This window comes from Volvox carteri, assembly GCF_000143455.1.
Source record: "Volvox carteri f. nagariensis unplaced genomic scaffold VOLCAscaffold_16, whole genome shotgun sequence".
Lineage (NCBI taxonomy): Eukaryota > Viridiplantae > Chlorophyta > Chlorophyceae > Chlamydomonadales > Volvocaceae > Volvox > Volvox carteri.
Genome location: NW_003307559.1, coordinates 2,047,902 through 2,060,846, shown reverse-complemented (window position 1 = coordinate 2,060,846; position 12,945 = coordinate 2,047,902). Strand labels below are relative to the sequence as shown.

At 54.9% G+C, this 12,945-nt stretch overlaps 2 protein-coding genes across 2 annotated transcripts in view; one reads left to right on the top strand and one right to left on the bottom strand.

Annotated features, from left to right (window-relative positions):
* The window catches only part of VOLCADRAFT_90439 (uncharacterized protein), a gene marked incomplete at both ends in the record, with an annotated part of 4,095 nt that extends 2,339 nt beyond the window's left edge, over window positions 1-1,756 (bottom strand). The window contains 5 exons of the mRNA XM_002949870.1: window positions 628-737; window positions 950-1,169; window positions 1,294-1,342; window positions 1,598-1,639; window positions 1,726-1,756. Coding sequence (XP_002949916.1) covers window positions 628-737; window positions 950-1,169; window positions 1,294-1,342; window positions 1,598-1,639; window positions 1,726-1,756 — 452 coding nt within the window. The remainder of the gene's footprint in view (window positions 1-627; window positions 738-949; window positions 1,170-1,293; window positions 1,343-1,597; window positions 1,640-1,725) is intronic.
* Window positions 1,757-2,527: 771 nt separating this feature from the next.
* On the top strand, window positions 2,528-11,992 carry VOLCADRAFT_74454 (uncharacterized protein). The gene is made up of 18 exons (XM_002949975.1): window positions 2,528-2,903; window positions 2,983-3,221; window positions 3,730-3,840; window positions 4,101-4,247; window positions 4,757-4,807; window positions 5,234-5,342; window positions 6,139-6,182; window positions 6,627-6,651; window positions 7,109-7,206; window positions 8,003-8,128; window positions 8,484-8,653; window positions 8,947-9,022; window positions 9,196-9,292; window positions 9,994-10,052; window positions 10,219-10,341; window positions 10,688-10,806; window positions 11,289-11,367; window positions 11,658-11,992. The coding sequence occupies exons 1-18, from the start codon at window positions 2,783-2,785 to the stop codon at window positions 11,766-11,768; spliced, it is 1,905 nt and encodes a 634-aa protein (XP_002950021.1). The 5' UTR covers window positions 2,528-2,782; the 3' UTR covers window positions 11,769-11,992.
* The last annotated feature ends 953 nt before the right edge of the window (window positions 11,993-12,945 follow it).

Below are 12,945 nucleotides of genomic sequence, written 5' to 3'. Positions count from 1 at the left end.
GCGTTCATTTCACCGCCATCGAAATTCAGGCCTATCAAACCACTCACAATATCCAACCACAACATGTCCACGCCGAGCCATACACCTCGACCCAGTCGGCCCTACTGCCCCACCTGTCTCATTGGGGCTAACTCTAACCATCTTGCTGATGGCTGCCAGATCCCTACACAAGTCTGCTTGTAACACAGACAGACATGCAGAGGCATGTTCAATGTCCACTGCAGCATGCAGCTCGTCAACACGTGTCCTGAAAGGGGGGAGTACTGAAAGGATCGGGACCTGTCGGCACCACTCCATGACCCCAGTTCTATTGCCTGGTGTACTGCTGCTGTCACCACCGCCACTGCTGGCCACTGCCGTGATGCCAGCCGCCGGCGGGATGCCAGCCGCTGGCGGGAACCTAACAGCATGGAGGGACAAGCCGCCACCGCCACTGCCACCACCACCGCTGCCGCCACCAAGACCGCCACCGCCACTGCCGGCTGCCACCATGCTGCCAGCTGCCGGCGGGAACCCGACACCCGGGGTGCACTGCTGCACCGTCGCTTCATGCTCTTGTTGTCGACAGGGAAGCGACCCTGGTTTTGGTAGTAGTCCAACATGACACCCATTCGGGCTGCAGCCTACCTACAGCCACAGTGAGGGCGACTGCAGTTGACATGCACGGCAGGCTTGTACTGGTTCGTGCCGTACATGCGTCCACTGATGACCATCTCGGAAGTCCCGCAATACGGACACTGCAGGGCAACATAAGGATAGGGGAGGGAAACAAAAGGCATGAAGCACGTCCCAATACAAACACACACACATACACACCGGTGCAAAACACCACAAAGCCCCCCCCTTCCCCCCCCCTCCCGGACCCCCACTCCCTGGAGTCCCCTTCCCGGGGGTGGGGACGTTGCTTGCCAAGATATAGCCCCTCCCGACACACTAGCACGCGCCATACCTGTAGCAACACGAGGACCATGCGTGCGTAAAGTACTTCAATTGCCGACAATGGAGTCGGCAAATGGAGGGCCCTCCGACACCAGAAGTCCTCGGTCGCCAGGGTGGCACCTCCAGCACGCAGAAGGAGAGTCAGAATCGCGCCACTCTCGTTGCCCAGCGCGCCCGTAAGCTGGGGAGGCTCCATGCTCACAGTAGCACTCGGAGGTGGACGGGGTAGACTGTGTGGGGAGGGGAGAGGTGGCAGGGATTCAACGAGGGAATAGGGCACATTGTAACAAAGAAACGCTAGCACGGTTGCACCCCCTCTTGGGCCACTCGTTTGTCACCACCGCCGATACACACCTGTCACTCCTTGCTCCCCGATGGTCCGCAACTCGCCCGAGCACCAAGTCTGCCGCACGACGAAGTTCGTCGTGTGTAGTGCGGGGACGCAGCAAAACTTCAACTTGCCGTAGGACAGTCCCGGGCTCTGGACAGGGATAGAGTTAATGCATGACAAGGGTGCGTATGTGAAAATAGTTGGCAAACAAGGCGAACAGGCAACAATGCGTCCCATGGGTCCACAGTGCTCCGATACAAATTGCTCAGCTTGTTGACCCTACTCTATGCTGAACGGCGCCGATACTAGCGACTGCGTAGCTCTTACCTCTGTCGAGGACCTGGTCATCGTCCTCTGTGTCGGACGATACTGCGCACAGAGCAGAGGTGCGCGGAAGTTAGTCAGTCCCTGCCAGCCGCCGGCGGGCCTGTCCTCATACACGCGGGCCTGCCCACCTTCTAAGGGTAACTCCGATGTCCCTGCCATTTTGGAAACAGTCGTCGCGTAAAGGATCGCGCGTTAGGAAAGTGCGCTAAGAAGTACCGGGCGCCAGCTCAAGAGGGTTGCCGTACAGAAAGACATTGGACAGTTTTGCTTTAATTTTTACAAAGTTCATATTACAAAAATATGTCCGTAGGTTTTACATAGTAATGCAGAAGCTTTACACCCAGCTAGCAATTAAATAAGATATGTTACTGCGCTGTCGGGGATGGTATCTGGGCATAATTCCGGGCGTATTCATATGAATATGGCTGTATGCATAGCCAAGTCCAGCAATATCGTGAATCCCCGTCGCCCGCATTTATGCAAAAGTAAAATTCACTCCTTCCTGAATTCACTCCTTCTTGTTGGAGCGTATTGGAACTCCGAACACCAGCCCAGGCTGGCCCTTTTAATGCATTCGTGCACCTGAGCGTCGGATCTTGATTGCAAAAGCCAGCGCAATAAGCTAGTAGCGGTATGATATGAGGTGTTGATTGGAGCAATTGGTCCTCGTTCCCAGAGCATTACGTAGATATCTACCCGCAAGGTCCCAAACACCCGCATCGCACAGTTGCAAACGAATTTCACGTAGTACAGCATAATGTCATACTTGCGGATCCCCGGCGCTCCAGAGTCCGCTCTGGCCGTCTGCTCATCTCACAGCCTGGCCATCAACCAACCTAACCGATGTTCTGTGACAACCGCTTCGAGATTCGAGCCAACGCAAGTCCGCCGGAGGCGCTTTGTATAACTTTCGGCATTTACCCTTATTCACTGTGCTTGAACGTAATATATTTTTAGTCTGGACGGCTAGCTAGTCATCGCAACAACAAATTTTGCACTGGTTGTGTGCGAGTTTGAAACCTGTGGCTTGAAGACCTGAACCCAATCGTTCCGCAATCAACGCGAAAGCTACAACACGGCTGCGACAGTTATCCTAACAGTGTTAGGTGCCATGTGGGACATATGTTCATTGGTATCTTTGCGCTTTCTTGAATAGTTGGTGATGCGTAGAACCGATTAGTAAATATGCGATCAGCTACTCGATATGCATCCCGCAAGGTCTCGGCTGGCTTGCCGATCTACACGCTTGTTCTGTTAGTCGGCCTGGTCTTGGCAGTCATCGTGATGATGTGGTCATTACACGCGGGTACGTGTTTGGCTAGTCGCGACATCAACATGTATCGTGATTGTCATGTTGACCATTTCCAATTCGGATGCCCCGGCAGTGCACCATACTGAGATATATCTGCACCCGCGGCGACTTGAAGAGGGAGAAGATATCGCCACCTATGATCCTAAGCCAACAACGGACGCGGCGGACAACTTGCCGAAAAACACTGTCGCTAGCACAACCACCGGCAGCAGCAGCACAAGCACGGCTGGAAGCGGACCTGATCAGTGTCATGTGGACGAACACAATGAATACCATGGGGACGTGCTAATATGGGGCGACAAGAACATTAAGGTCGGATACTGGAGCTGGGGAAACGTAGCACGGAGGGAGACGAGGGCACGAGACGCCATCCCACCCCAGTCCTCCGTCTGCGTAACCCGACATCTTCATCCTCACATTGCGCCACATCCCATCAGGGCCTTAAGAGGCCTTTGGATCTTTAGAGGTTTCTTGACATGTCCTCCTTCTGACCCAGTTATGGCCGGAAGATCGCACACGTGCTCTTGGGGTCGTGCACACCTACCCGCGCACACACACACACACACACACACACGCGCGCGCGCGCACAAGCACCCCTACCTATCAACCTCCCCGTCGCATCCCCTTCGCCCATCTTGAGCCGCGATTGCTGGGCCACCATCACCCCCCTCACCAATAAGCTTCACGTTTTTGCGCGCGCGCGCGCCGCTGACCTTTGTATGATCAAAAACACACATCACACACACACACACACACGCGCGTTCACGTTAGGCGTGCACGTCCCGTCGCCGTCTTTGTGCCGCCATCTCCTCGCTGACAGGCGAGCGCCTGGGAGTGCTGCGAATCTTGCACCTCCACTCCTGGATGCAACATCTGGGTGTATTGTGGTCGGGAGGAGGGTTGTGGCAGTACACAACCCCACAGGCCGAAGGTACGGCGTACGACGTACGACAGTCTACGACACCAGCTTCCAAACGGTCTCTGGATTTCCTACTTGTGTATGCAGAACAGACCCGATATCCGTTGGAAACTTCCTCCTGGTAGTTTTCGGCATGGAAACAACAAACTGTGGGGTTTGTAGTAGAAAAATGCTTGGCAAAACACTTCTGGTATATCCGTCGTTTCTGAATCGATGGATATTAAACAGCCGTGCACCATTGGTGCTTTGCCCATTTGGGTTTCCGGCCGCAGGGCGAGTGCTGGCTGAAACACAATACGTTGTCGTACATCATGTCAAATTATGGGGAGGGACATTCAGGCATTACTTGGACCGCGGGGTCGCTGTACAGCGACGCGGAGTATGCGGAATACCTGAAGCAGCGCGAGGCGGACCTCCAGGTGCAGGGGTGAATCGGGGCTGTGGGTTAGATTGTGCAATCGTACAGGTCACTGCCGTACAACTGGGACATGACACATGAGAGGCCCCCGTGCAGGACAGGGGAACGGAAACGTGCCAAATCTTCATTGTTAGGTGCCCTGCTGGCTGGGGAAGTTGATCCAGTGAGGGCGATGAAGATATGAACGGATAAATAAACATAGCTTTGTCAATGTACGATAGGGCATTTTTCCCTTCGCGTGCGACTTGCGGGTTGGTACGAGGGCCTTGGGGTGAAGAAGAGCTCTCCAGCCCCCCGGTTTTTCCATTCCTGCTTTGCTGCCGTGCCGTACCTCGCCCGTAAATTCGGACTCCACATGCACCTTGCAGTGTGTTGACTGGTTGACATTTGCACATTTAACTCCGACACAGCTTGAGTGCCATTGAACACGGCACTTAGCTGCTTGCCTGTTTCGACCATGTATGGTCTCGTGCTATTGCTTCACACTTTTCAACTTGAGCATGTTCACAGGCGGAGGCTGAGCGGCTGGCGAAGCTGAAAAATGACCCGGAGCTCCCGTTGGTACGCATGTGTCGAGCGGTCTGGTTTTGGGTTTGGGCGCCGAGGAGGGTTTGGGTGCATTGCGTGTTTCGGTCGTTGGGGACTGAAGCTGTTCTGGACATTGTTGGTATGGAGGGGGACTCTCCTCGTAGCAGTACGGCACTCCCCCGGACCGCTTGGCGCCCCACGACATCGCTGGGAACCACGACCGCTGCTACCAGCATGCGTGTGCGTGTATGTGTGTATGTCTGTAAGCAATGCTCATGATTGGTAACAAACGTGGCTGACGTTGCAAAGCCGTGGGACGAATCTTGGACGTTCGCTTAGGCGGCATCTCAGCGCGCGCCATTAGTTGCAGCGCCTTTACGTCCGCTGGCCATGCGTATCATGTTACATGGCTGTCCGATGTGGTGCCCCACGGTTGTGCTGGCGGTTTTCCCTGTGCAGGTGTGGATGGACGTGTCGCTCAACGGTACTCGGTTGGGTCGTATCGAGATGGTTCTGTTCGTGAAGGACGCCCCCAGGGCTGCGGAGAACTTCCGGCTGCTGTGCACGGGTGGGTGCGTGCGTGCGTGGGGATGGAAAGGGGGGAAATCATGTGCAAGGAAACCAGGAATGAACTGCCGGCGTTGAAAAGGGAGAGAGAACAGAGGGGGTATTTTCCCTCCTCTACTTTGCAATACGCGGCTCTTACGGGCGCGTGCATGAGGGAGCGGGTGGGGGAGGAGTTGTTGTTCATTCACAAAAGGATGTCCAACAAAAGGTGGCGGCGTCGGAACAGGTGCAGTAAGGCGCCCGGACTCTCTTTCGTGGGTTGGTCGTTGGGGAGGGAGGCTAGAGACACCCTGTGTGTTCCTAGGGAGCAATGTCTGCGAGGTAAAACCGTGGAAGCCTCTCTCCCCACGGAGTCGCCACAAGGAGGTGGCTAGGACTGCGGTGATGATTGTATGCGTGTCTGTATGTGCATGTGTTGACAACAACACCCTCAAAGGCGGAGGCCACGCGGGCCTGAGGCCACCAAGCAACAGGCGACCGCGCGCAGGACGTGCTCTCTCCCTCTCTCTCTCCGTTCTTTACAGTTGGAATGTGTGGTTGTGTGTGTAGGTGTGTGTGTTCACACCACACGCGTTGTGCCACATCAACAGCCCTGCTTGGCCTTTCGCTGAGTCGTGAGCCCCATGGCAGATTCAGGCACATTCTTCCGTTTGGCGCAACATCCTCCATTCATCCTTAGGACTCCCCCTCTCTGGGGTATGCCGTGTGTACGCTTTCCTTAAAACACTTGGCATTTGACTTTACATAGTTAAACCCAATATCGATCATTACTATGTGTGTTCCTTAATTGTTGCCAGGTGAGCTTGGGCCAACTTCCGGTTTGAATAAGTACCATTTCGCGGTGAGTATTGAAGGTTTGAAGTAGGCGTGCTGGATATGGGACACGGCTGCTGATGGCGGCGGTTAGGAGGGGCGGCCACGGGAGTGGGTGAGGTTTCGCTGCGAATTGAAATGCTAGCCGTGGTTGAGTGTACAAATCAGGGAGTGTTCAGCAGGGCAAGGCTGTGGGTTGTCATTGTCAAGAGGGCCGTACACCGTACCTGGAGGTGGCTATGTGCAGAGGCGACCAATCAGATGGCGAGGTATGGCACAGTAAGATAACTGGCCTCTGCATTATTGCAGCCTGCTTACCACCTATATCTGCCGTTTTGGATAATTGATGGTGTTGTTAGGGAGCAAGTGAACAGCGAGTGAAATCACTTCCTACAAGACGCAATCCTCGCTTGCATCTGGGCACCCTCAAACCCGTCGCTCTAACCCATCCCGCGGTGTTTGCCGGCTGCAGGGCAGCTACTTTTACCGGATTATCGGTGAGCTCTTCGTAGGGTTTTGCCTAATGGGGGGGGTTAGGGTTTGGCGTGAGGTGGTTGGGGAAATCCGGAACGATTTGTAAGTAAGCATCGGTCGGCGGACGACCGTGGCCATGATAGGACTTTAGGGTTAAGGAGCGGCTCGCGGCACCATGGCCTTCACCCTCCGCCCGATAGACCAAAACATGTCGGGGCACGTCGGGACACGGGACCGCCTCTGCTGGCACCGTGTCACCGTACAGCGCATGCAGAAGCCCACAGCGCTACTCCGCCCTTCCTCCCGTGTTCTGAAATCTTCCTGGTGCATCCTATCCCATCCTGCTTGGGCGCACACCCTTTCCCCCTCCCTTTCCCTCCTCATCCTCCTTCCCTAGTCTACTCTCCTCCCACACCGCCCACACCGCCAGCGCCACCTAGGATTAAGAGCCCCCCTTGTGTGTGCGTCGTCCCCTCACAGACCGCTTCATCGACCAGACGGGCGCGCAGGCGGACGGCATCTTTGGGGGGAATTTCCACGACGACCCGGGGGGTCTCAAGCTAAAACACACACACAAGGTAGGGTATCCTTCCAACTGGCAGGGTTAGACAACTTGCTTGGGTTAGATTGCTCATGTGTGACGGGCATCTCCAGAACCTCCTCATGGTCCTCAGTTCATTCACAGTTGCACACATACACATAATCTGTGTACCGCCATCGGGACGCATTTCCCGCATCGCGGCTTTGAAGATCATTAAAACACAAGGTAGGTTCCTGCTCTCCCCAGGAACCCCTGTGTCTCCTAAATAGGCCACTCGCCGATCACGGTCTGACCCCAGCAATAAGGAACATGCACCAAGCATCCACATATGTAATGTATACTAAAGAGTTTATGGCTGTTTTGAATGATGTTGATCTTGTTCGTTTCATATTTTAATATATTAGCACATCGCAAGTGGTCGCCATACAGCCACACCGGGCTAGGTTGGGCGTTGGTGGCGCCACGAGTGGGTGAGCGGGTGGGGGGTGGACGTGTGGGGGAACACACCATGGCGTGTCGTAGTCCAACGGGAGAGTGGTGTTTTTCCTCATCTTCCTGGTCACGTTTCTCCTCATGTCAATGGGTCGTCTTCAGTTGGGGCTTTGATAGCCAGGCAGGCTGCCTCTTAGCTGGCTTTTGGTTGGCTCTTAGCTGGCTTTTGGTTGGCTCTTAGCTGCTTTTGGTTGGCTCTTAGCTGGCTTTTGGTTGGCTCTTAGCTGCTTTTGGTTGGCTCCTGGCTGGCTGGTTGGCTGGCTCTTGGCTGGTTGGCTGCCTGAAGCACTCGGTGCCGCGCCGGTCTACATCCTGTCGTCGGTGCCTCCCGCCTCCTCCAGGGTCTGCTGTCCATGGCGAATGGCGGTCCCAACACTAATGGCGGCCATTTCTCGATGGTGATGGGCCCAGCGCACCACCTGGACGGCAGCTACACCATATTTGGGGAGATCGTCTCGGGCATTGAGGTGCGGCCGCGGCTTGAGGAGAGGCGAGTGCGGCAACAGCAGCAGCAGCAGCGCTGTACACTGATAATGATGGTGGTGGTGATGAGGGTTAGATGAGTAAATGAATGGCGTGAATGGTTTGTTGGATAAAGGATGGTAAAGTGATTAGGACGACGTGGTTGGGCCGTAAAGACCTTCGGTACCGGCCGTGTTACCCGACACTTTTCCTGTCGTTGCCAACATTGTTCACGCGCTCTTACGGTCACTGTTCTTGTCGTTTTCCCTCCCCCCCGTCCCCTCTCCGCACTCCCCCCTTTCACCCGTTACGCTTCCCCCTACCGCCCTCCTTATCCTCCTCCCTACCCGTCTCCCCAAGCACGCCGAGGCCATTAATACTCTTGCCAAGGGTCAGCCCAACAGCGAGCTGCTCCAAAGCAAGTTGGCACAGATTGTGGCGGCGGGTCAGATCCGGCCCGGCAGTGTGGTGAGCACCCCGGAGTTCAGGGCGATCATTGAGGCGGAGAAAAGGAGGGTGGAGTGGAGGAGGTGAGGGAGAGGGGGAAGGGGGAAGGGGGACGACGTGGAGGAGGGAAGGAGGGAAGAGGGGTCGCAAGGGGGAGGAGATACGGGTATGAGGACGGGGTGAGGGGGGCATAATTACGTGCAGCGCACGTCCCACGCTTGTGCTGTGCATTCTGGGCAGAGTATCATATCCCTGTCCCAACGCGGTCTTTCCCGTCCCATTGTCGGCAATTTGACTCTTAAGATACTTCTTCCCGTCCTCCCTCCTGCCCCTCTACCCGCTTCCCTATCCCGCCCCTCTGAACCACCCTGTGCAGGGGCCACTCCATGGCGGAGTTGACACGGTTGCGCAAATTGTCTGAAGATCAGTCCCTACCAATGGTGTACCTGGATGTAAGATTCGTTTTTAAACAACTTAATTTTTTGGGTTGGTTAAGTTTAACATTTTTTTGATTTTTGGAACATGGTGTAGTAACTTGACTTAATATTGAAAAACCCGATAGGTAGGTAATTCCCTTTCCCAGCCCGCACTAATTGTGGACGGTGTCTCTTATCTTGCCCCGCAGGTGGCCATCAAGGGAGTGTACGCGGGTCGTATCGAGATGGTTCTGTTCGTGAAGGACGCCCCCAGGGCTGCGGAGAACTTCCGGCTGCTGTGCACGGGTGGGTGGGTGCGCGCGTGGGGATGGAAGGGGGAAAAGGTTGTTGTTGTTGTTGTTGGTGGTGGTGGTGGTGGTGGTGGTGGTAGTAATGGGGGGTTGGTAGCTGCTTCTGGACGGATGGGTGGGCGATGACTTGGGGGGAAGTAAGGGTGTACTGGTTCTCCTGCATGGGGTGGGGCTGGAGGGCCGGGATGAGTAAGTGCGAAAACTCAGGTAGCGAATAAATGCTGAGGTTGGGCGCCGTTGTGGGGTAGGGGTATTGATGACGTCGGGGCCACAAGTGGACCACAATGGGAAGCCCCCTTGCGAGAAGGGGATGGTTGAATATGTAGGTATAGGGGATCAACAGAATTTCGGGGTTACCCCGGGGTCTATTTGTGCGTGCACAATGCCCTTCTGTTTGATCCCTCACCAGCTTGTTTGGATATGTGCGCATGCATAGCGCGGCCCCTCCAATCTAGCTCCCCGTTCCCTTCCGCTTAGGAATGCACCCTTGTTGTGATACGGTCATCATACAGAGTTGTCATGATACTTCAGATAGACGTTACCTATGAGCGTACCGTGTATGCGTGTGCGTAATGCCGAGGTAGTGACAATGTGGGGGTCGCTGCTGGAGGCCTGTGGCAGGGCGGTGTGTGTTGTTTACATGGTCCGTTTCCTCGGCGTCACCCCCTCTGGGCCCCCATACTCACGCTGGTGCAGGAGAGGCTGGCGTGGCACCCCCCGGGCACGAAGGAGCCGGCCTGCCGTACCAATTCAAGGTACGACATTACATAGCTATCCTGAAATCCGAGCATGCGGGTTACCTGCCTGGCTGGCATGTGTCGCAGAATGCGTCTGCATGCCTGTTTCGAATGATAGTTTTCACGTATGTATGTATGTACCTCTCCCCTGTCCATTCCCCCGCCGCGGCTGCATGTCTGCCAGGGCGCCTACTTTTACCGGATCATAGACTCGTTCATCGACCAGACGGGAGTGAACACCGACTCGCCACTGGGGGGGTACTTCCAAGATGACGCGGGGGGTTTGGCCATCAACCATACACACATGGTGAGTGAAGAGAGGATAGGTAGGTAGCTAGGTAGGTAGGCAGGTAGTTTGGGTCGTGTGGAGAGGTATGGGTACAATGAGGGGAGCTGCGCTTTGGCCTTTCCCTAGCCGATTAGATACAATGCAATGCAGTACGCATGCGGGGTTGGTGCATGCCGACTTCCCTTCCTGCACCCATGCCGTATTGGGTTTCATTCAAACCGCACTGCGAAGGGCAGGGCTGCGTCCGTCCGTCTGTCTGTCTGTCTGTGTCCTAATTGTCTGGTTAAGGGGCCCCCCTGGCTGTAACCCCGTGGCCGGGTGCCGCCCTGCCCCCTCCTTCACATCGCCCCACACCGCCTCCCAGGGTCTGTTATCTATGGCCAACATAGGGCCCAATACCAACGGGGCGCACTTCTCCATTATCATGGCCCCAGCGCACCACCTGGACGGGCACTACACCATATTTGGGGAGGTCGTGGATGGGTGAGAAGCCAAATAACTGAAGTGGCTCGGTGGTTGGTTAACCCTAGCTGCTGCCTTACGGTGGTGGGAGCCTTCCATATGGACGTTCGGCGCAAGGTGCAGTGTCCAGTACTGATTGGATGGTGTTATAGTTGGATCCCGAAAAGGAGGGTCGGTGCGTGAACCTCGGAACCCAACACGCTGTACGGGTCAGTAGATGCGCAAGTTCAGTACTGTGCATGGGATGGCTACATTTGCCGGGCCGCACAGGCCGCCGTGTATCACGCACTTACTTGGCCTCTGTGTGTGTATGTGTTGTGTATGTTTTGTTTTGTGTGCGTGTGTGTGTCCTCTGCGCCACGAATGTTGCGTGGCATCGTGGCCATTCTCCCAATCGCTTTCCATCCGTTTCCTATTGGTGGTGCTTGCCGTCTGCTGGTGCTGCTGACGCTACGGGTGCTGCAACTGAAGCTTTTAATATTCTTCCCGTTACGCTATCGTAGGCACAATGTGGCGTATGAGATCAACGCCCTGGCGAAGGGGCAGCCCAACAATGAGCACTCGGGCAGCAAAGACGCCCAGGTACATGGGGTGGAGGCTTATCCGATATGCTTATGGATGTACGCAGCCATTTGGCTGAGTCAAAGTTGGGTTAGGCAGGGCGCACACTCTGGGCGTCCCTTTTCCCTGGGATAATCCCTTGCTGTCTGGGGCTCGCTGTAACACCTACTACTACTTTCAAGCACAGCAAAACTTGTAACAGTCCTTCTGCAGGCATGATCCTTTTTCGATTGTCTATTTAATCCGTCATTTAAATTATGTTCCTTTTTCATCTCCAATGTGTTCCGTTATGAAATTGATCTCTGCCGCAGATCATCGATAGCGGGGAGATTCGGCGAGGGACTTACTGGGCGAGTGAAGCTTTCCAGTCCGTTATCGCGACGGAGAAGAAGCGGATCAGCGATCAGCGGCAAACCAAATGATCCGTCGCTGGATAATTACTGGAATTTCGAGACAGACAGATACCGGACTTGCAAAGTATCCAGCGGCAGACATCGTGTTTAAGAGTGTTACCGAGTGGGTGGCTCCTGGGCCATATGTATGTATGTATGCATGTATGTGAGGTATGTAAGTGTATGTATGTCGACGTCCGTTAGAGCGGGAGCCGGGGGCATTGGAACCCTTAACATGTAAACAGTAGAGCATCAGGAGGGACGTGCCCTACTTAAGATTGCTACCTTGCCATGGATGGAATAAGAGTAGACGATTGCCGTGGTGGCAGCCGCCAATACGACAGCAGTACGACAGCACACCACTGACCGTCACTGCCGCTCCGTCGCTATCCTGCCGTTTCAGCTTTGCCTGGCAGGAAGAAAGGCCCCCGCAAGCTAGGGTGTCGTTTTTATGGAGTGGTGGCCCCTTTGCCTATCACTATCGGATACAGTTAGGAACCTTTAGAGGACGTGTAGTCGGGTGGGTGAATGCGGGGCGGAGAGCGGCAATTAGGGTGCAGATGCCGTGGCAAGGGGAAATTGCCGTGGCGTCTTGTGATCTCCAAAAAAGGGCTGGTGGATGTGTTCCCATTTCCCAGGTCACGCCAGTTCTGGCTTTTACAAGATGCTTTTTTTCCGCCACCCTTACGCCGGAGTCCACGAAAGACACTGCACTATCGCTAGTTTGAATCTATCGACTTATCGAAAGCTTAATCGGCATGAAGCACCATGTAGTTCGCGACCCAAATTTAGCCAAACTTCACAATCGAAAAAAGGGTCGGACCGCGGAGGATTGTACGTCCGGTCCGGACTGCATGGGACCTGGGTGAAGGCTCTCCAAGATGTACTCATGCACGAGAGGAGCAAACACACCGTCGAAACACGAGAGGAGGCGCTCACGGGTTACAACGCTGCCGTCGACAGACTGGGTATTCACAATCCCCATAACGTTTAATCCGGCCAAACCAGCTTAAGAGGCCTCAGGGTCTTATCGCGGCGCGTTGCACGGCTCCGCCTTGTCCTTGTGACTAAGATGAGCTATGGGTAGAAGGGAGCCTAGCATCAGGTCAGGCATAGCTTTAGTAGAAAACCATGCTAGTCTTTCATAAATTGCTATCGACTTTGAACAGATTTTGGCTGATGTGCTGATTTCAATGATTCGGGGAGA

Coding starts and splice junctions, on each gene's coding strand:
- VOLCADRAFT_74454 (XM_002949975.1), top strand. CDS start 2,783: ATGCGATCAGCTACTCGATATGCATCCCGCAAGGTCTCGGCTGGCTTG. Junction 4,808..5,233: donor ATGACCCGGAGCTCCCGTTG/GTACGCATGTGT, acceptor TTCCCTGTGCAG/GTGTGGATGGACGTGTCGCT. Junction 10,342..10,687: donor CCATCAACCATACACACATG/GTGAGTGAAGAG, acceptor ACCGCCTCCCAG/GGTCTGTTATCTATGGCCAA.